General features: G+C 41.8%; 1 protein-coding gene across 29 annotated transcripts in view; it reads right to left on the reverse strand.

The window, feature by feature from the left end:
- Positions 1–16,436, reverse strand: part of CLASP2 (cytoplasmic linker associated protein 2) — a 152,244-nt gene extending 135,808 nt beyond the window's left edge. For 8 of the 29 annotated variants that reach the window (XM_017820723.1, XM_017820691.1, XM_017820826.1 and 5 more), the window contains exon 1: positions 8,111–8,431. In XM_017820723.1, the coding sequence (XP_017676212.1) occupies positions 8,111–8,305 (195 nt within the window). In that variant the 5' untranslated portion in view covers positions 8,306–8,431. Of the gene's footprint in view, positions 1–4,403; positions 4,423–6,818; positions 6,837–7,034; positions 7,130–8,022; positions 8,084–8,110; positions 8,432–16,394 lie in introns of those variants that run through there. The other 21 variants (XM_017820958.1, XM_017820953.1, XM_017820880.1 and 18 more) reach the window with 8 other exon arrangements.
- Positions 16,437–23,846: the final 7,410 nt, after the last annotated feature.

Here is a 23,846-nt window from a genome sequence, read left to right on the forward strand (position 1 = left end):
GAAACCATCTCTAGTTGCATTAAGTTGCCAAATGACCTTAATATGAATGCCCTTGTCATAGGGTCTCTATATTGTACATGGAAATACAGATTCTGCAGATCACAATCTGTGAACTAGTCATGAGAAGCTAATGGGGTAATTATGGAGGTTACTATCTGCAACTCCAAAGAATGAAGTTAAGGCACTGCACTTCCTGTCACCATGGGGACAGCTGTGGTATCACTAACAATTACTGACAAACAGAAAAGAGTATGCCAAACAACTACGCCCTGCAAGAACAAGCATTGTTCCAGCCCTGCAGTGCTGGAACAAGACACTTGCAAGAACTTCAGGAGTTTTTTTTCTAATGCATTGTCAGCCAAGACCAAAAGTACACATTCTCAATTCTCAAGTAATCTCAAGCACCTTGCAAGTAGCTCAACATGATATAAAAACATGCAGTCACCTGTGCTTCACTTCTTAAAGTTCCATTTTCTTAGTTCTCTCTACTCATCTTCCTGGATACACTTCTGCTCTCCTATTGCACAGGATGCTCAATCACTTTTTGCTCCCTTTATTGTTTCCCAGTCCAACTCTATCCACCTTGCCCACTTTCCTGAGATCTACCCATATTCCATTTCCTCCCTTAAGACAAAAGCTTGCACAGATACAAAAAAAGTGCCCCTGGCTCCATGGGCAGAAGGAAGCATCTGTTTTCCTGGGTCATTTCTTCAACCCATGTGGCTTTTCAGTCCCACCATGTCACCTTCAGATTCCATTCTCCCTGCCACTTACCAGCAGTTGGGCAGCTGCCTCTGCTGACAGCAGCCAAAACTGCAGTCCCAGCCGCTGAAGGTACCACATATCATCTATACTTATTTTAGCTGACAAGAAAGCATTATTTCCATTCTCTTGCTTCTTTCATCTTCAAGGGTACAAATGACACATTTCCAATTCCAATAGTGTGTATTTTATTTTAACATATATCACATCACATTGCAAGGAGAGAGACAGAATTGCTGGTAATCTAACAAAGTCTTCAAGCTCAACAACTTGAGTCCAAGTTCATTATCAAACGTAGAGACTCCTTTATCTAAAAATGCAAGGTTACTCACTTCAAAACACTGTTTTGAAACTATCAACAAGGTAAGAGTCTTCTAGAGTATCCAAGATTTGCTACTGTTAAAAATACACATCAGATGCAACCCGCATTGCATCAGAAGGGGTAGAGACTACCAAACTTCTTCTTCTGGTAATCTTCCCTTCACAATTCTCCTGTGAGGACCAACCACAAAACATTTCAGCATTGCAGTCCAAGTACCTACACTACCAGAGGACTGCTGAATGAATTGCCCATGTTTATCCAGAGACTGATGAGTGTATTTCTCCACTGAAAAGGCTTGGTTTCTTCAGAGGACCTTCCTGACAGGCAGATTTCTGGGAGGTCGATGTTATGTTGACCTCTCCTGTACTGTAGCCAGAAAAAGCAAACATAATGCTCTCATAAAAATTTTAAAGCTTATAAAAAAATGAAAATATGTTTTAATGCCCTTTCCCCAAGTTGGGAACTTTAACATTCCCATCATCCCTCACCTCGCACTAATTAAGAAACATTTAGCCAATTCTGAAGAACTCAAAATGGTTACTGGAAAAAAATGTTTACAACCTTCTGTTATTTCAAGATTTCTCATTACCTTCAAAGTGACTTGCATAGGGACTGAAAGTGTGATCTCCAAACTGTTCTGTATTCTGTGGACAATACAGTGATCAGTATTACAAAATTCATGTACTGCCTCCAGCTTGATCCTGAACTGTAGACATTACAGGAATATCTACAGTTTGCTTTACATGTACATTAAATGCTCCTCTCTTATCTGTTGTCATAAATTTTTCATAGGTATTGTTCCAAGGATGTGAACATAAAACTAAAGTATACAATGCAGCAACACTCGACATTTTAAGCCATTTTCCTCTTGAGACTGTCTGGCTTAAACTTCTTGTGCTGCAGTGAAAAAAGTGACAAGAGAGCCTTTTTAAAAGCAGTGGGGAGACAAATGAGATGTATGGTATTTATAAATAATAATAAATACTGAAAAAAAAGAAAGCTTTTTTCTCCCAAAAGAAAATTATACTCAAAAGCCTTTTGAAGCATACTGATGGAGCAAAACAAAAACCCCTTTATTTTAGGACTTCGTTCTTCCAGAAGAATAAAATTATTTTTGTGCCCAAGGTCTCTTATTTCCTTTCCCACTTCCTTTTATTTAAACTGTATTAAACATACAGTGATCCCCATTCTCTGCTACTTACTCCTACCTCTGCACCAGCTCCTCTACTGTGGAGAGAAACGCATTCATGCAGCTGAATGGTAACCCACTTTTGGAAACCAGCCTGACAAATGAACAAGAGCAAGCATCTTCTCAGCCAGGTCTCTTCCCCGAGCCTGTTTACTGTGCAGCCTCACAAGCACTCGCCTCAGAGCAACGAAGGAATGACGCACCATCCCCATTCTGCGGCCAGGGAGAGAAACTGCTTGAATCAGCAATGCCGCTAAAAACGCAGATTGGACCACGTACAGCTCACATGCACTGACTGCTGAGAGTTTCACTCTGAAGGATGCACCTCTCCTCTTACACACTGCACAGAGCTTGGAAAGGGTCTCTATTCATGCCCAAATCAATCAAACCACAGGCTAAAAGGGACACTGCTGTTACCCCTCTCGATTTGCAGGTATATTTGATCTGATACACTTAAATCTCCTGTAGCAGGAGTCAAATCAGCTTGCTGAAACACCGGAAAATGAATTCAACATCAACAAAAAGTTAATTGCCTCAAGAATGACAGAGAATGCCTGGCCACAGGGGCAGCAGAGCTGCTATTTCAACGGGGACTACACTTCAGCTGAGTAACACAAACTGAAGCTGCAAAACAACTGAGAATTGTCAATTCCACCTCTAGAGGAGGTGCCCGAGTCTTTGAGACTACATATTCCACATTCCTAATTAAAGACCGGACAAAATTGGTTTTAATTAAACTTAAAATAATTAAAACTTCTTGCTAGTGTCCCTTGTCTTCTGGAGATCTGCTTCATTATTTGGCTAACATTCAACAGCTGATTTAACATTCCATGAACAGGACATACGTAATATATGAAAAAAAAACAGTAATTATTACTCAAGACAGAATTGAATCCTTGAGCTTTAAAAGTAAAACTGGATTCATACGTGGACAGATCAAACCACGTTCTCGTTATATACAAATAAGGGAATTAACTCCCACATAGCCAAGATCAAACAAATAACTTGAAGAAAGGAAGAATGAAATTCAGCAAAGAGCTCAAAGTCAAACATTTCTCCTCCAAAGACATTTAAATTACCACTATTTACTGACAAAGACCAAGGAAATACCAGGATCTATATAGTAACTGAAAAATAAAGGTTTAGGTGGGTCCTCTTTTATTCCATTTCTCTGTCCTGCAAGTTACAGTCCTACAATTCCCTACAGTATTTGCCTTTTGTGTAGCATATGTTGGCTTGTGTTCAACTTCAGATCCAAAATAACCCACACATCTTCCTCCTAAGGTCTGCTACTTAATCACATACCCCACATCCTGCATTTGTGCATTCATCTATTTGTACTGAAATGTACAACCTCACATTTCTTATCTCTGAACTCTCCTCTTTTTTTTCAGATCTCAGTATCTCTACTTTGTTCAAATAATTTTAAATTCTAGCTTGCACTTAGCACATATACGTGTAGTCAATGAAGTTACAACTGCTCCTATCTCTTTGCAAGAACTTCAGACAACCATTCTAATCGCCTGCCTTTAACTATTTGCACAATTACAGTCCACATCGACTCTTCCTTTTTGGAAATTGAAAGCTCCTCCTGCTGGCCTTCTGTTGAACTGAAGACAAACCAAAATCAATACTTGCCAAACCAAGAAAACACAAAAATGGGGCAGTAACATTATTGGTATGTTAGTATCTTTTGGTATTTGGTGTTGAGACAAATAAAGCTAAGAAAAATCTCACTCTTGCAGGAAGTATAGAATAAAAGATAATTCCAAGGATTCGCCTCAAAGAAACATATTATTCACACTATCAGAAACAGACAGTGTGAAATACGATTTTCTTCTTTCCATGGCAAACAAACTGCTGCTCTGACATAAAACTAGCAATCATTAATTATTTTTCTACTGCATCTGAGGAATAAAAACTCATATATTGACCACAAAGGCAGGAAATTCAAAGGTGACTCACAGTCACAAACATTCCTAATTACTCTTTTTATATAAAATTACCTTGAGCAACTACCATGGGGTTTTATTACTTTTGATCAGGTTTGATTTGCATAAAGAACCAAGAGGTGGCTTTAGTGCTCAAAAAATAATTTTTATGAGGGTAACTATTCAATTTAAAAAAAACAATATGCTAACAGTGATGAGTAGGTTTGCAAGGCTCTACTTGAAAAGCAGTATTTCTCCATCCCACATCTCTTCAGCAGAAGTTCAAAACAGATTTCCAGACACAGAACAGTTTGAGTCACCAGACTGTACAGCTAGATAATACTGTAATTATTTCAAGTAACTATCAAGTACAAGAGAGAAACAAGAGATGTATTAATCAAAACTCATGTATACACAGATGAAGATCCAGGTTAACCCAGTAACACCAGCAAATATCAATCAGTAGCCATAACCTCAGAAGGGGGAATTAATTTACTACTTGAAGTTCACTGCAGAGCCTGAATGCAAATATTAGCACTGTTCCAATTTTCTGAGATTGCCAAGTATTTCAGAGCTTGAGGAGAACGAATATGAGCAGAATAATACCATCACTCAACTTTTTATACTTTGTATTTAATTTAATTACTCCTATTCCTCACACCCTTAGCAAAACAGTCGGGGAGGAGGGACAGGGATTGACAGACACCCAAAAAACCAAAGCCCTATATTGTAGGAGAAGAGAGGTCAGTCCCAACCAATATAAAATAAACCAGATCACCAAGCACACAATTTTCAGTTCAGTGAGGAATTCTTTCATTCTAATGAGATCCACAATAACAGCTTAAATTACGCACATCTTCTGGCAAAAATCTTTTTGAGATGAGTTAATTCAACCTTGCTCATAACAAGCCCATACTTAGAGTAACAGAATCATTTAGATTGGAAAAGACCTTTAAGATCATTAAGTCCAACTTGTTTACTGAACACCTATTCTCTTTTTTCCCAGTCATTATCAGTCTGCCAAATCAGCCCTCCCATTTCCCTCCAGATCCTCTCCTTTCTGATTATGTGAGGCAAAAACTTTCTAGAGTGGCATATCATAGAAGGTTTTCTCTTTACAGGCAGGAGTTGTGATAGAGCTCCCAGATCACGCCTCTTGGCTTTCCAGTATGGTCAGCAGAGCGCACTGCATGCAAGAACAGTTTTCATACAGAAGGTAAGATGGCACAACGTGGGCAAGTCACATCAGTTATCCCCTCATTATCCATACCCGTCACCAAGAGTGGAAAAATGCTCCCCCTCAAAACCTTCTCCAGTATTCCCCACTTGTATCTCCAATTCATCTAGTTCAGCAGTTCTGATAAATAAGCCAGTCTCCAACCATTATCACTGCTTGTGATATTGCCAGTTATGTCAACAGGGAAGGATTCGTTATTTTGGAACTCTGAAGATCTCTAAGACCTTTAGCAAGATACAAGAAGAAAGAGATAGGCAGAATTGTCCAAGTGCTCTACGTATCCATTCCTCAGTAAAGGAAAGGGTGACCAACAATTTATTAAAAATACAGTAACCCAAAATAGATCACCAGTATTTTTCTTGAGAATACTCAGAAGTCTGTGGCAGTCATTCCTCTATATTGTTCAGGCCCCGAGTTTAATAACAAATTAAGATGTAACATTTAAACGTGTTACATGTCTGCCTGCATAAGAAAAAACACACTTGCAAGACACAAACCAGTTTTCCAGGTATTTTTCATTTTCATTTTGAAGCAGCACATGCTGGCAGTTGCAGCCAGGAACACTGGAATTGATCATGAGCAAAACACCCAATATGTTGTGCTGTTGCCATTAATATAATGCGTATAACATGCTTTGAAATAGAATGTTGTATGTATAGAGCCACCAGTAAGCGGACATAGAAAAGAGATAACAAAAATACTTTAACTATTATGCAAGCTGTTTTTTAAAACCTTAGAACTTGTAATACACTCATCTTGCATGAGTCTTTTCAGTGGTGCCCAGCAACAGAACAAGGGGCAACAGATACAACCTGAAACACAGAAAGTTCCATCTGAATATGAGAGAAAGCTTCCTTTACTTTGAGGGTGACAGAGGACTGGAACAGGCTGGCTGCCCAGAGAGGTTGTGGAGTCTCCTTCTCTGGAAATATTCAAAACCTGCCTGGCTGTGATTCCGTGCAACCTGCCGTAGGTGAACCTGCTTTAGCAGGGGGGTTCAACTAGCTGATCTCCCTTCCAACCCCAGCTATTCTGTGATTCCGTGACTGAGGCTTGTGGAGTACTGAGTAGTCCTCATTCATCCTAAAATCCTAACAGCTAAGGAGTTCTGTCACCTTACATCAACAACAAGCAAAATGTCTTACACTATGAAAAATTCACTTTGAAAAGCAACTTTCCAGTATTAATGCCCAATTCTGCCAAATTATAAGTCCAGAAAGAGACTTTTACGTTCCACTGTTAAGTAAGTAGACAGCCCTCTTCGAGCAGAAGGGTATTTTTAAAGATCTGTCTAGGCTTCACAGTAATCAATTACCCCCAACAACTGTCCTCAGATGATGAATTTAAGGGCGAATAAATTGTATTTGTCCAACACACCTTATTTCCTCAAGCTAACCCGACCTTTAACGACAAACACGCTTCCAAAATAAATAAATCGTATGCGCAAATGGAGTTAAGCCTTATTTATTTTCAGAGCTCAAACTCAAAAGCGCTACGTGCCAAAAAAAAAAAAAACAACCAAAAAAACCAAAAAAACCCAACAAAACCCAACCTGGCGTTGTAAAGTCAACGGAGGAAAAAAAAAAAAAATACCCGTTTCAGGAACATACTGCCCTACGCCCGCCTCCTGAGTGTCGGAAAACAGAAAAAGCCCGACCATAAGCTCAGCGCAGGGAGTTTAAAGGTCCGAAGTGCGAGTGGCCCGGGAAGGCAGAGGAGGGCCGGGCAGGGCGGGTCTGGCCCGAGCGCGGCCCAGCAGCGCCCTCAGGCGGCGGCGGCGCGGACCTGCCCCGGCCGCACCGCGCGGGGGGGGGGGAAGGGTGGAAAAAAAAAATAAATTAAAAAAAAAAAGAAATTTACAAAACCGCCGGTGCGAACACGATCGTCCTTGGCAATACAACTGAGCTGTCAGTCCCCTTATCGGCTGACCGACGTCAGAACAATTCGCGAGCGCTACACCGTGCGTGCGGGCGCGACCGCTGCTTCCCTGCGGCTCAGCCTAAAAGACACACGCACACAGAAAAAAGCGAAACGTGAGTCATCATCGGGCTGCTGTAAAGATACCGTAGAACTTCCCACGTACAGCAAAGTCACCTAAAGACGATATAAACAACTTTAAACTTACAGTGGGAACCCCAAGAAGCCAATTATTCATTAAAACCATATGAAATACAACACAGCGTGATACAGATCCCGTGAAACACCACTCTTTACGGCCTGCAGAAAACGATGGCAATCCCATGAAACATTACACCCAAGTACAGAGACCCCGGAATGGGAGTGGTACTGAAAAAAAAATAATCATCACCGATCTTGTTTCTGAATAAGAAACACAACTCGAGTATTACAGTTGCCGGTGTGCTTCTTTAACGTTGTGTGTAAAGACAAAACAACCAACAAAACAAAACCAAAACACCGTTTAGCCAATGATAAAAGCAAAACCAAAAAACCCATTACTGCTTCTTTAAGGACAGAGGAATAGAAACAAGTAAACATTAACCATCCTTTCAAAATTTTGGAATTTCCCTTTGTGGAGGAAGGGATAAAACTGGTACAAATGTAGTTTTATTTCTGCTCTTACCTGATTAAAAAGTAATCCGGGGTTTTGAACCTCCCCTACCATGATGAATCATGGTCTTCCCGCACCAAGCCCCGCCGAGCAGCCTTACCTTAAAATTACTGGAGTTGACCCACGCTGTTAACTCGTCGATCACTTTATCAAGGCGCTGCTGGTCCTGCTCCAGATCGGGGGACCTCGCCGGGTCGCTCAGGTACTCCAGCAGCTCCTGGCCGACCTGCATCCTGCGGCCCACGTCCTTCTGCTGTACCTGGTCGCAGAAATAATCCATACCGGCGGGCTCCATCTTCGGACGCTGCGGAAAAGTTTTTCGGAGACGAAGCGAGCCGCCTCAGGGTCGGGAGCGCGGCCAGGGCAGGGCGGGCGGCGGAGGGGGGAGAGACAGGGCCGCCGTCCTCATGGAGCCTCTCCCGTCGCTCTCCGCCCCGGCCCCGCGCCCGCCGCCCCCATGCGCACACGGGCGGCCGCCTCCTCTCCCCGCAGGGCGAACCCTCCGGCGGGCAGGGAGCGCGGGGCTGCGGCGGCCGGAGGGCTCGGCGGGAGCCGCCTACTGGGGCGCGGGGCTTTCCAGCCGCCTCCGCGCCGTCCCGAGGGATCCCGGCAGGGCTCCCGCCGCCGCCCCTCCTCTTCCCCCGCCAGGGGACGGGAAATCGAGCCCGGGAACAGGCGCTGCGGCTGGAGGGGCTCGCAGGCACCCCGGCCGCGGGCTCAGGGGGTTCCCGCGGGAGGAGCGATTCCTGGGCCGCCGCTCACGGGCACCGGCGAGGCCGGCGCGGACCTCTCATGCTCCTGGCGCCGCGGCCTCCGGCCCCTCCCGCACGCCCGCGAGGCGCCTCCCAAACTTTCGCCGCGGCGGGTCTCAGCGCCTCTCGCTCCCCTCCACTGCGGGCCGGACCGGGCGAGTCCCCCTCGGAGCCGCTCACGCTCCGCCGCGCCTCCCCCCACCGGGCTCTGCCGCGGCGGCGCCGCCTCCGTCCCGTTGAAGTTGCACCTCCCGCCGCCGCTGCCGCCCCGGCCGGCGCCAGGCGGACACACACCGGGCGTGGCCCGCGCAGCCCCGCCTCCCGCCGCGGCTCCCGCTTCCCCTGGGAGAGCGCGCGCCCGGACTGCGCGTCCCGCCCCGCGCTGCGGCGGGATGGGATGGGATGAACGGACGGATGGACGGACGGACGGACGGACGGACGGACGGATGGATGGACAGCACGCCCTCCCGCCGACTGCCCCGGCCAGACCCCTGCGGGTCGTGTCCGGCGGCCGCAGGAGGCGCATGCGCTGCTCGCCGCGGTGCCAACCCGGTGCCCTGGGGAGAATGGAGAAGTGTTGGAGAAACAGGGGAAGCGGTGCGAAAGGTGCCGGGGTGCTCGGGTGCTTTCCTCCCTCCTTGCCTGTCTTCCCCTTCCCAGCGCTGTCCCGGCTTTGCCCAGCGAAGCCCTGCAGCCTCTCTCGCCTTGCTCCGTGCTCAGGTGTGAGGGGGGGAGGCCCCCGGGGAACCATCCCGGTACGCCGAGCGCGGTTGGACCTGCAGCTCTGCTGTCTGCAAAATGGGGTCCGGCATCCGGTGTTCAGTAGCACTCCAGAGAGACATGGGTTATTCCCTTCAGAGCTGCGTAACAAACACCTGGGTGCTCAGTGCTATTCCAGAAATCCAGCACAACCCACCGGACTTCCCGCGCCATTATTTACACAGAATCACAGAATCTTGGGATTGGAAGGGACTTCTGGAGATCATCTAGTCTGATCCCCCTGCCAAGGCAGGGTCACCTAGGGCAGGTTACACAGTAACATGTCCAGGTGGGTTTTGAATGTCTCCAGAGAGGGAGACTCCACCACCTCCCTGGACAGCCTGATCCAGTGCTCTGCCACCCTCCATGGAAAGAAGTTCTTCCTCATCTGAGGTGGAACTTGTGTTTTAGTTTATGGCCGTTGCTCCTCATCCTGTTGCTGGGCACCACTGAAAAGCATCTGGCACCCACCTTTGAGTTACTTATATGCATTAATGAGATCCCCTCTCAATCTTCTCTAGACTAAACAGGCCCAGCTCCTGCAGTCTCTCCTCATAAGAAAGATGTTCCAGACCCTTATTCATCTTTATGGCCTTCCACTGGACCCTCTCCAGTAGCTCCTTGTCTGTTTTGTACTGAGCAACCCAGAACTGCACACAGAAGTTCACAGTTGGTAACTTCCCAAGTAAAGCTTCAGCATGGCTGACCCACATGGAGACTGCCAGGAATTGACAGAAACCCTTTAGTGGGCTGTGATGTGACTTCAGGTGTTGTTTTAGGATCGGTTTAAACTATTCCAAGTCCCTTTGATGTTAGAGAAGGGAAAGGCAGCTCTGTTCTCTCCCTCCCTCTGCCTTGGGGTGTGTTCGTGTGGCCTCTCAGGCCTCTGAAGGAATGGTTGTGGCTTTCACATGCTGGGAAAGGAAAGGCAAGGAGGTCACTTTCCCCCTCCTCATACCCAAACTGCTCTGCTTGACCCCTGTGCTGGACCCTGCATGCACTGACCACTTGGGTTGATTTAATATGAGCTAAATTACGGAGTTGGAGTCAGTGAGCTGGGCTGGCTCTTGGATCCTATGGGCGGAAGCACAGGATTCAGAAGATGGGAAGCGTAACAACGCCCGTCAATGGCAATGGGTAGCAATGTTGGTCTCCTGCCCCTCTGATATTGTGAGGGTTCACCTGACGCTAAACTGGAAGCCACTGTTGTTACAGGCAGTCGTTTTCTTCCCCTGCTGTCATATATACAGTTCTTCCCTTCCTTACAGAGGTGGTGTTTATTCACGTAAACAGTTCAGGGAGATAATATTTTTCTTTGTTTTTCTCCCTTTTTTATCACATAACTAGCTTTTTGCTGATTCAGATTCCTAAATTTTCTGACTCTGGGGTTAATCCAGAGTTGGAGCAGGGAAAGTAGAAGCAGATAGCTGAAAGCTGGATGGGGCAGACAGAGGCTGGTGGGACCTCATTCAATAACAGCCTTTGTGTCGTGAAACCTCAGCTTAGTTTCAAGATAGCACAGTCTGACTGTCTCATTTGCCTCGTTAGTCTTAACACTGGAGAAGGATGAGCCTGCAGGAAAGCAGGGTACTCCCTTCATTTGCTGCAGGATTTAGACAGGTATAAGCTGAGGAACCACACCTGCAAATGCTGTTTCGCAGCAGTGTAAACCAAACTAAATTGGTACTAGAGTGTTCCTACTTGCCTGCTTCTCACAAATTCCATTCTCAGGAATTCTACACTTTCCTTCTGTCTCACTGATCTGGAAAAAAAAAAAAAAAACAAAACAAAGAGATCTCCATCCACAGGCATGGCAGGAGGCAAGACCACAAGCAGCCTTTTGTTGACTTTGGTGGTATGTGGCAAACTGAGGATCCCATGCTTCATCAATCCCTAGGCATTACAGTAATGGTGATGGTTAAAAACATTAAAGATGCCTTAAAAACAGAAATGTATGTATTGTACTTTGAGATTATTATAATCTTACAAAAATATTACAGATTGCTCATCATGTTTTCACAATGGATTTGATTTCACCGTGCACATATAAAAAAATGTAATTTTGGATGGAGCTGAATAGTTCTCATCCTGTGTGTGCAATGTCATTTACAAAGATAGATTATGAAAACTGTTTGGAATTACAGATTGCTTTTATAGGAAAATGGAACCCTAGAAACTTCTAGAAATGGAAAAATAAATATCAGAAAAATGAAACTGGTTTGCTATGGGTTTTTTTCAGCGCACTCAAATCTGATTCACTGGTGTCATAAGTTTGAAAATCAAATTTCTTGCTGTGAAAGTTTTGAAAATAACTTGATCTAGTAACATTGGCTAAGTAGAAAAGACCTGAGCAGATGATATGGAACTCTTGAAGTATGAACAACTGTGAACAGTTCCTGTCCTGTCCAACAACTTTCCAAAAACAAACCCCCAAGTGATATAATATTTGCTTTTCATTACGGTCCGATTTAATGTTAGTCTCTGAAGAAACAAAATCCTAACCAAAAAGAGAGGGTAAAGCTCATGGTACAAGCTTTTTTGAATTTCTCTTGATTCAAAGCAAATATACTGATTAGGTAATCTAGTTGCTGTGAATAGCATTGAAGCTGAGGGGAAGGGCAAAGTATAATAAGAAACACACTTGAAATATCGAAACTATTTAGTCAACCCCGAGATGACATCACGAAGCTATGTTAAGGGCAAAAAGTCATGCTGGGATATATGGCCTGCCTTTTTATTTTTTTTCCCCATTTCACATAATAAGTGTTTTCTTAGAAAACAGTAGAAAATAATTGTCTCACTGTAAAATCAGAGGATTAGACTACTGTATTTCATCCTGTTACTGCCTGACATGACTAGTGCCTCTATACTGTATTGATTATTGATACACTGTTTGATGTACTGTTATTGATGTAACAGCAGAAAATTGGTAGCCTTTTCATCACTGAGGTGCTTGATAAGATCAAAGCAATTTCATTTGAAATCTTAGCACTGAGAAGAATTATCTTTTTTTTTTTTTTTGTGGGATAAATATTTCTTGATTTTTTTCCTCTGCAAACAAATAGCATTTTGATTTGGCAAACAGAGCTTCTAGTTGCTCATTTCCTACTTTAGCAAGGCAGAAGTAGCATTCCAACATTGAATTTAGAGCAGACCCCCAGCTAGGACAAATGACACGGTTTTGTTGTAGATGTTCTCACAAGGTCCTGGTGGACTTTAGACCTAGGGATGTGGGCTAGGCTCCAAAAAGAAGGCATTTTCACTCAAGCCTCTTATTCTCAGTTAAGGAGATTGCTTCCTTTGGAATGCAATCTTCTTTTTGATATGCAAGCATGTGAGCATAAATCCACTACTCTTGTGTATTTGTACGATGCATAATATTTTGTAAAGCAATTAAGCCCTGTAGTAATTGAATGGAGAATCAAAATTTTCTTCACTGTGACTTGCCAGCAACCAGGGCAATTACAGCAGGAGCTGAGGTAAACGACACTAATCCAGTGAGGCGCGTTTCCAACCTGAACTGCACACCAAACCTGTTCCTACGCCCCCATCCCGTAGGACTGTGCTGCACGATTATCGCACGTACCCTCCTGTTCTGAAAAAGGCAAGAATCGCACAGACGGGCTGGGGAGGGAGGATACCGTGCTCTTCGTTCCTTTGACTGATAAGAGAGCGCATACTGTGCTTCAGGCTCTGTTTCCGCCCTCCTTCCCTGCCTAGCAGAAAACTAGAATGGGATCTCATGCAACCTAGTTATGGGTCTTCTGTAGCAAGCCTGTCAGTCATTCCAGCAGAAAAGCTACTTCCACAGACTGACTTCCCCTTCTGAGAAATCCTTCCCACAGAGAAGCTATAACCCCATCTCTGAAAGAACCATAAAAATCCCCTAAAAACTCTCTGATAAAAAGGTCTCTTTATTACAAATAGCAAACATAGGCCATAAAAAAAAAGAGTGAATTTAAACATGAGTCACTCAGGAAGCTCTGATAAATTACACTTTATGTAGCCTAGGTTGACACTCAAGAAATCCATGAGAAAGTTGTCCTTCCTGTTGGATTCCTCAGCAGCTGGGACAGCGCTTCTACATCATGTTCCACCCTGGTAACTTGAAGCAAATGTTCAGATTGCATCTTGGAGGTGGTGTCCTTCAGTCATATACTACCTTTTAATGTCTTCTGGAATACCCATAGGCTTTTACTTGTTTATAGGTTGGGGATCAGTACATTGAGAATTTTCTTAATACTGCCAGGAGGTAAAATACTGCCATATTTTGTAAGCTATTTTAAGCAGAAAAGTGGCAGGTTTTGTTATCCATGTTTTATAGATATTTATTCTACATATTTTGTTACGTTAATTGCAAAAGGATGATGTGCATCTTTTCAAGCTGAATTTATCACCATTAATAACTTTTAAGAATCATTTCAATTCCTCCTTCTGAGATTAATAATATCAGAATAATGAAGTAATAAATATCTTCTGAAAATAAATAAATAAGTCATGAAGGAACATTCTGATGATGATGTTGCAATATATGTACCAAGCTAGTTGTAGTATTGCCCATTTTTCTCACAAGGCCTTAAAGATAAATTAAATGTAACTGTATTAAAAATGTACTCGGTGAACTCTGCTACATTTCGGCTTGTGCCATGAATGTTCTTGAAATTACATATTTAATAGAGATCGCACTCATATGCTTATTTGTAAAACAGCAGCTGAAACTAGTAATCTGGTATTTTTCTTGTACCTACTAAGTTCATTTGATTACAGAAATGGGGTGTGAGGGGAAATCATACCAATGCCTGATTACTGGATTACTTCGAGGCATTAATTTGTTCCTTATTGTCAAATGTGTTTTAACATGTGGACGCTGCAATTAAATAATTCACCCTGATAAATCTTTTATGAGTCATTTGTTAATTTTCTTGATTCGTGTGATGTAGAGAAGGAAGAACAAATGAAAAACTATGGGTCATAAAAAATAGTGTCAGAATTAACGTGTAAGTTGCCACCTCTCTTTTGTCATTAGTCTACCATGCCTTATATAATTACTCAAAGCACTGCTACGTAATTTATTATCCTTTATGTCCTCTTTGCACAGTGACAGAGATGTTTGTCTCTAGTGGTATAAGTATTTAACTGTGGTTTGTCAAGCAAAGGATTGCATCTCTTGTGCAGCAGGTGAGTTTGCGAGACCTTTATCAATTATGTTTTTATATCTCTAAATTTCTGTGGTGGAATATAGTATGCCAGTGTTGTGTGTAAAAGCTTAGTTGCTGTATAATGATTTCATGTCATGCTGGAAAAAATTTGGGATGCAATAGCTCAATGTAATAGTCCATCAATATAAAATTTTCTAAATTTTTAAACTTAATAAATTGATTAAATTTGTATTTAAAATACCTGTGAGAACTACTTCAATGTAGATGCAATTACCTCTGTATTGTCATGCTGCTGTTTGTAACAGCAGTATGAAAGAACTAGGAAAGAATCCAAAATACTTGTTTCATCTGACCTGAAAAGTAAAAACTAGTGAGCGCACAGTGTACTGCACAGCAGTATCAAGGGACATGTAGCTGGGTGCGTTTTGGCCTTGGAATGGCAAAATCTCTGTTCTTGCAAAATAAGTCACAGCATTTTTATTATCTGCAGGAAGATTGCAAGACAGTGAATGCACTGAAGAATATGAAAAAATGTGCAGAGTGTCATCTTTCTCATCACATAGATACAACTTTCCAAACCAGGCAGTGCAGTGATACTCATCCTAGTAACACTAGTGCAGTGCCAGACTCTGCCCCCGTTTGCACAAAGCAACCCACTTCTCACTACATGGGAATTAGAAGGGAAACGGAAAAACATTTCTAGTCTGATTTGTTTGTCCATGGTTTGGTTTGCTTTTGTTTTTGTAATGCAAGACCTGCTATAAATAGGACAGACTCAGCAGTCATTTACTACCTGAAGAACTCTGACATTAATTACCAAGGTAATTATTGATCAAGGAAGGTTTTCTCAGGTAAGAAGTTGAAGGGTTCTTTCTCAAAACAAGAGGAAGTCTTCTTTATACAGATATTGTTTAACAAATATAGACATTTACATAAATATAGTTTAAAATGCTTTTTTTTCCCATAAAATATTGCACTCATCTGTACTCAAATGTCGGGATAAAGGTGACCGAATTTTTTGGCTGTTGCCTATTTCTGACCTGCTTTCCTCTGGAGTTTGCTAAAGTTCTCTGGCTGCTTGAGAGCTCCCTCTCGTGGTAAATACTCCTTCCTGGAAGATCTTCGCAAGTATTCCCGACCGAAGGCATATCGCTGGAACTTTACCTACCGTATCTATTACCGATAACGCTGTGCAGCAACAGAAAGAATCCAAGCTAGCTGTTGTTGCAGATCATATTTTTTTTGTTTGGCTGTCCGCCCTTCTCACATAGAAACCTACTGGTTTGTATGAATGCAAATATCAGTTGGTATTTTGGGGGGAATTTCTGCAAATGAGTATGAATATGAAAAAAATGTAAGTATTGGTTTGTGTTCTAGGGGGAAAAAAAGTCATGGATGATTTTATTTTTTATCTTGAAAAGAATAAATTATTGTCCTTGTCTAGAACAGTTTGGGGTCTCTTGAATCTGGGTTGGTGCTGTTGAACCTGCAGTGTAAAGCTGACTGTACTTACTACAGCCATCAGCATCTTTGGCCAAATACACACTGTTATGGGGCTATACTGTACAAGGGTGTGTTTCTATTAAATTGCTTTGCAGTTCAGAACTGTCACCCGCTCTGTGCAGGAGGCGTTCTAAGAGTTTCGGAAAAAAAAGGGTTCAGACATTCTCCTCCCTCCCTCCCCCACTCCAAGTCTTGACCTCCTGTGCCTCACCTGGAAAAAGTTGTGCATCTGCAGCATCAGGGACTAAAGCAGCAGTCACAAATCCTGCAAACCTCTTGCACAACGTGGTGTAGTCATTGCAGCTGGCTCTTTGTGTCTCCTGTGAGAGATGCTGAGTCACTCTTTCTGGTGTCTCTGCACCAGCCGACACAAGGGAGTGTGAAGGTTGCTTCTAAGAACACAGAGAGTGCACCAATTCTCCCTGTTTTCCCACGGTTAAAGTGATAGCCTGTACAAATGTCCCAAGCTGGACAGAATAATACATTTTAGAATGAAAATTTAAATGAGATAATAGCTATAAATGCAGCTCTGAAAATAACACTACTGTAAATCAAGTAAAATAGTGGGAAAAGTAAGGTAGATTATGGGGGAAGACAGTAAGATTAGTTTTGTGTATGAGGGTTCTGAATTGCATTGTTTAAATTAAATGTAGTTGAATTCATAGTGTTTTTATGATCAGTAAATATAGCACTCTGTCAAGAAAATACATCTTTTAGTCATATATAGTTATCTAACTGGGAAACAAGTAACAAAACCGTACGAATACAAGTGGCTCAAATTCAGGCAATTTTTGAAAACTGAGACTGGATTCAGATCCTATGACCCTGACCAGTATCAGGGATTGGGCTTGCTCTTTTCTTTTTTTTTTAATGTTTCCAGAAAGAGGACAAGGTACTGATGTGATGTATACTGATGAGATCTCTTAAAGAAAACATGTGGAAATAAATAATAATTACTTGAAGTAACAGAAATTAGTAAAAGTTTCTTATAATTAAAATGTAATGTAATTGTCAGAACTTAAAAGATAAATTGTTTTGTAAACATACATGCACAAATTTAATTAAAAACCCAGCGTGTTTCAAGTAATTGTTCAAGACAACTTCTAACTTTTCTTTGGTATTTCTTAAACCCATGTATATGTTCAGTTTACTTCCCAATAAATTCTATGGCCATTAATTTTAGTGGTGTACTCAACAGTGCTGGATTAATGGTTAGACTCGATGATGCTAAAGATCTTTTCCAACCTAAATGATTCTATGATTCTAATTTGTTTGATCCTAGCAGACACCTTTTTACACATCTGTATAAAGAATTTGATAGTCATTTACCATAATCCATAAAGTTGCAGTTAGAACTTTCATAAACCAATTCTTAGGTGCCAATTTATGGGTATTTCATTAAAAATTTTAGGTACTTCACCATTTTCACATTTTAGAATGGAAATGGTTAGAGAAGTGAATGTACAGATTTGAAACACAGTAACTTTGAAGAGACAAAATTTCTTAGAATCAGATTATGAATAGGGGGTTTGTTCCCCTTTTAGAGCATTTATCTTTCCACTGAGAGAACTCACTAATCCACACAGCAGGTCTGGGGGACTATTTCACTAAAGACAAGTTAAGAAAAATTTGTCATCATACAGACAAGAATACAGTATAATATTTTTTATACATAAACCCCCAAGTAATACTATACAAATTCATGGCAGCAAAAGGAGACTCTTTTTAATCTGCTTTTAACTCAGTAACTATAATGTCTGTGATGTCTCAATTATGAATTCCCTTTTTTTTTCATATTGTATGACTCATAGCATAGACATTCTTGTATTCATTGCCAGCATTTGAAGACAATAACCAGCCTATTTAGAAGTAAATTCCTATTGAAATCAAAATTTCTGCATGAGGGGGTTTCTGCACACCAATGTATCCAGTGTTATGGATTTCCAGAACATACACCCAATGCACAAGTGAGCAAGCATGTCATGTCAGTACTCAGAGTGACAGCAGAGGGAAACCCCCAGCATGGCATGCACCTGTCTTTGCAGTGGATGTCTGAACCATCCCCTTTGCTGACTCTAATGGATGTCACACCAGACACTTACAGCAAATCAAGAATGTATAGAAGTGAGTGATTAGCTAAAAAATTATCTATAACCAGACTTCTAGTTCATTCAGTTTAGATACCTGCTTATGTTAAACATGTTGGCTCATTTTAAACTAGTTTAAATCCCAATCTACAGCCTGATCATTTTGGAAAGAAAAGACTGCACAACCTCAGCTAAAATAATATCAATGTAGTGACGAATAGTTTTGGGGGGTTTTTTAAGTAAAATAATGTTCTTCATTCTTAGGCCTTGACAATGTAACTTTTATTCAAGGATCCTGGTACCAAGAGGATGTTCTTCGGGGTTCCCAAGGGCCCCTGTGAACTGCACAGGGATCATTGCAGTGAGGACTGCAGCCAGAGCAGGCTGCTATGTAAGGGAAGGAAAGCCACCAGCCGACCAAGTCGGAGCAGGGGCCTCACTGTGCCCTGTGCCAGAGCAAGGCAAGCAGAGCGGTCCTCTGGCAGTGCCCAGAGCCAGCCAACAGCCTGGTGGCTGCCAGACAGGTCTGCAGTCACAAAGGCAGGTCCCAGGTCAAGCCAGGTGTCTTGGCTTGGTGAGGTGCATGGCTCGGGTGCACCACAGCCACACTGTACCTCAGATAGGGGCCCAGGGTGAGAACTGGAGCTTAAATACCACTCCTAAGTGAAGCAGGGAAGCCTCCAGAGGGGCTTCTCATAGCTCTTTCTCACTCACCAGCTTTTCACAGCTTATTGATCCAAGGTTACACAGCTATACCGCATCACTGCTGGCCTCCAGAACAGGTAGTCAGGCCTCTGCAAGGGGAATGCACAAAGAATCCTCATACTGTGGATTTAATCATGTATTTCTGGTCTCTGATTTCTTGGTTGCAATTAAAATAAACTAATTTCCTACCTCTGTATATGCTCTCTTATTTTCTGAAGTGTAAAAATACATGTTTCTTTATGTGTATGAGAATGGCAGTGTTCTTTTGTCTTAAACTCTTTAAACATCTGAATGTAAAACTTACATCCCACTTCTGTCACAAAGCTATGTGGTAAAGGAGGGGTAAGAGCAGTAGAACCAGTCCATCTGAACTAGAGATCTGAGATGGACCTGAATGACAACACCTAAAATTTCAACATAGAGTCTGGTTTTCCACCCACAGTTCACTTTTCTTTATCTCTGTGGTTTTGCTGTGGACCATTATAAGTCTAAGGACTAGTTTCAAAATTTTAGCTACAGACTTGCACTGAGATTCAGAAATCCAGAAAATCCTGTTATGATGAGGTTTAGTGTTAGTCCTTACCTAAGCACAACTTCCTTTGAGTGCAGTGAGTTGCTTAAGTCTGAACTTTCAAAGTATGCCCAAAAATAGGAATGAAGCACATCTTGGCAATGGCTACAATTCCTCATATTTACGAAAGCAATCTTGGGGCATGATGACATTTTCAAAACTAGCATCCAGTTATATGTATTTTTGGAAAAACAGGTTGAGACATACTTCAATAGAGAAAGTATTATTCTCCCAATTTTATTTTTCTGAAGTATGCATGATGAAAAGAAAGTGCTTTCCAATAATCCATTTTATTTCTTCAAGCTAACACTTCAGTCAGTCAAATTTTGCTACTGAAGACTTTCAGAGAAGTTGCAACATTCCTCACATTTTGTGGCACTACTTTGTTTTCCCTGGGATCCTGGAAGTTTCACAAGGACTGCACTCTCTGGGTTTCACAAAGGCAAATGGGACCAGCAACATTTTCCTTCTTTGATGCAATGTAATCGATATCTTGGTGCTGCTTCAAGAAGTGCTAACTTGAGCCTGGAGAATGAAGCAGATATGCTGGCTATGTCTACTCTGCATTTCAGGTTACTCTATCCATGTTCACACTGCAGACTGCAGTGTGCTTCCAGGGATGTCCATACATAGGGATATGCTATAGTTATATCAGAAAAAGACACCAGACCTTTTGGCTTTGAAAGCATTTTTGAGTGCATATTTGTGCAACCTTATGTATTTCAAGATGTGTGTTTTTGCAAACCAAAAGCTGCCTTCAAGGCACCGTTGCAGAAAGCACGGTATTTGTGTGGTTATGTGACCATATTTCTGACCAGGCCAGGAGTTTTATTCAAAGAGTGTTATTCAATACAAATATTTTTGCTGTTCTCACTAGTAGCTGGAGCCTGTCACAGTCGGCCTCAGAGAGACTTGCTAGGCAGTGCTTGGTATCCCAGGGTTTGGTGTTTGGCTGGCATTGCTGCAGGAAGGCCTGCAGCTGCAGGTGAAAGCCAAAGTGAAAACATAGGTACAGCTGCTGCGGCTGTGTTTGTCTACTACCAGCACTGCTTTGTTCTTGTAGGTGATAGGCAGACTCTGGCTCTATCACTCACTAAGTGCTCAGCCCTTCCAGAGCTGGAGCATGGTGTGATGTTCTCTCCTATGCCCTGTCAGTGTGCAGTCAGCCTAGCAAAGAAGACAGCTGAATATCCCACCTGTGCTGCAAGAATATCTGAAGATGCACATCACAGGTGAAGGTAAGCACTGGCAGTGCAGGCTGTGGTGTGGCCCTGTAATTGTCCCAGCTGCAGGGCTTGAGAGCAGATCAGCCCAGACCTCCTCATTGCACCCACTGGTAGATATGTGAGGAGGATCCTCTGCTGCCTTAATGAGGTTACCCTCTCAGTGCTTAGCGTGTGCATAAATAATTGACGGTCAGGGGTTCTGGCCTCAGGCAGTGTACAGTCTAATATGGAAATACAGGTGAGATCACAGAACCTCTATCACAAAACGTAGTTTTATGTATACGCTACCTTCCATGTCAAGGCATGGCCATTACATGAAAATCCAAGAACACAATTATCACAAAACATAATTGTGTCCAGTAGTACATGTAAACGACTATTTAAGCAAGTTATATTTTTCCACAAAGAGGAAAGATAATGCAAATTGTATTTCACAGAACTGGGCAATAGCTATGCAATTGTTGCTTGAATCCAGTCTTTATCAGCTTTAAAATCTGCCTGTAATCTTTCTTTATAACATATGGATCTCAGCAGGTGTTTTGCTTAAAGGGTTGTACAGCAGCAGGCCTTCTGAGAGTAATCAAACCAAAGTAGATCATATGGTTTCACTATAAAACTGTTCCTGATATTTTAAATATTTCCAGCTTTATTTAACTACATTCATCTACCATTAGTCACTCCTATTTAATGTACCACCACTATCGTTTAATTGCAGACATACTTTCTTTCCATAACCACTAACTAGATATTGGTTTTATGAACCCTATTTTTTTCCCACTCTGATTAAAGTCCATTATATGATAAAATCCAACTTAATTTCAGATGTGTTCTCATCACTGTGTTTTATTGCATGTGTTAGTAATCAGAAGATAGAGAGCTGATCCTGCAACAAGGAGAAAATCCAATATTAAATTAATACATAATAGCTTTGTACAGTACAATCTTTTCACTCTGAGAGATAAATTTTGTCAGCATGGCATTTGCAGTTGGTAGTAGATTCAAGAGATACATTACTCCTCTCAGGAAATAAGTCAAAATCATGGCTTTATCTTGTGGCTAGAAAAAATGAGCTCCCTATCATTTTTATCTGTATTCCCTATTTATTTAGGCAGAGCTGAGGGTAACGGTGGAAACGTGATTCACATGGTAATTGTTTTTAAAATTCTTTTCATTCCCTTATATAAGTGAGTTTTTTAAGAGTGCGTTTTGTTCCTTAATGGTAACAACGTTGTGGATTGTACAGTATGGTGTGACAGCTACCTCTGTGCTGTCATACAGACCTAATTGGCTTGCAGCAGTCCTTCTAGAGGCTTCTGTTTTGAGAAGCACTTCTGGTGGGGCTACATCAAGGATCTTTGCACTGTGTGTTAAATAAGTAACCTTGTACATTTCCATCTTTTTTCATCTGTTTACAGTTGAAAAACTCTTTACAGTTCATAACCCTTTACAGTTATACGGTGCTTCAGACAGCATTTTTTTATTTGCTTATACACTAATTCATGCAGTTGTGTTCTTCCTCTGCAGCACGCTAATATTAACAACACTACAAAACTGAGACAGCTCAGACAATTTAGTTCCTTTCAGGTGCAGTACAGAGCAGAAAGCAAATGCAAGGAATATGTATTTATCTCCACTCCGAAGTTGCCTCAGGCCAGTTTGGTTCCTGGAAAAATTCCATCTACCCTAAGAGTTGCCCTAACTTGTACCATAATTGCTGTGTTTCCCATAGGACTTTTCAGCACTATGCATGACAAGTACTGAAGAACATCTCAGCCACGCCTCAGACTGCTCTCATGCTGCCTCACACATGGAAAGATCCTTAGCAAATATTACCAGTCTAGTAATTTGTTCATTTTTGTAGGAAGACTTCTTCTGGTGCAGGTGGAATGAGAAGAGAAGTAACAGGGAAGAGACAGCTAATGACCACAATATGTTAATAAATTCTACTACAACAGAAATCCCTGGTTCTTTTCGTGGGCCTAGCATGAGAGTTCTTCTGACAAATAACTTCTCTGGTGTGTTTATGATAGGTCTATTAAAATATAATTGCTTTAATTATTGTCTAACCTAATTAGCAAATTGTTCCTCAACGTTTGCAAAGACCCTTGCATGTATCTATAGTTATTTACTAGGTAGTATGGCAAATAAAACCATGCTCCTTATGTTCCTCGTTGAACATTCAAAAGCCCCAAAAATTTCACGCTCACCATGATCAGGACACTCTAAGCTTGATGCCTTTTCCCAAGTACTCTGAGTCATCAACTCAGCTTCCAGTAATTGCCTACAGTCCTCCGTTCTTTACAGCATTCCCTTTTCCATTTCCTAAAGAATCACCATTCTTAATTCCTCTGTTTCCCTGCATATAGTCTGGTTAACATGCCATTCTCAAGTATGGTTTATTATTCCATCTGAGCAAAGGAGAAAATGAGAGAAAATGAGTTGAAACAACCTTTTTGTTTGTCAGTGATGAGACATGGTGTCAGCAAGCTGTCATAGCCCAAGAGTGAAGATGACTAGGTACAACTACAGCACTTCTGAAAAAAAAACTCTGGTGAACCCTAAATTTTCATCTTTGATTTTTATCTTCGCTCTTAACAAACAATACATCTCAAGTAAAATTTCCCATCTCTCACTGAGCTGCTTTTCTGAGCTGTATTTTGATGTGCATGTATTTATACTTTATATATGAGTTTTATACAAACGGAGATGGTTACCATTGAATCACTGCATGCATTTCTGGCCAATAAAACATAACATTTAAATAATTAGCATATAAACACTAGGTACATTAAATGAAAAGTCATATTGAATCATCTACACAGTAAACAAAAAATTCTTTAGCTGCTTCATCCCTGAAAACAGTCACTGATATACTGCCATGCCAAGCAGGTAATACCCGTATGATCAAAATGGAAAAAGTGACAGTCATGAAGTAGAACAAAACACACCATGGGAAAATGAATTGACCTGCTATGATGACTCACAGCTAGCTAACCAATCCAAAGTATATGCTTTGAAGCCTGTTAAAAGTGGAGGAAGCAGATGCTATAAGTTCATATAGACATAGGGGTACA

This window comes from Lepidothrix coronata, unplaced genomic scaffold (genome assembly GCF_001604755.1).
Source record: "Lepidothrix coronata isolate B3197 unplaced genomic scaffold, Lepidothrix_coronata-1.0 Scaffold3, whole genome shotgun sequence".
Lineage (NCBI taxonomy): Eukaryota > Metazoa > Chordata > Aves > Passeriformes > Pipridae > Lepidothrix > Lepidothrix coronata.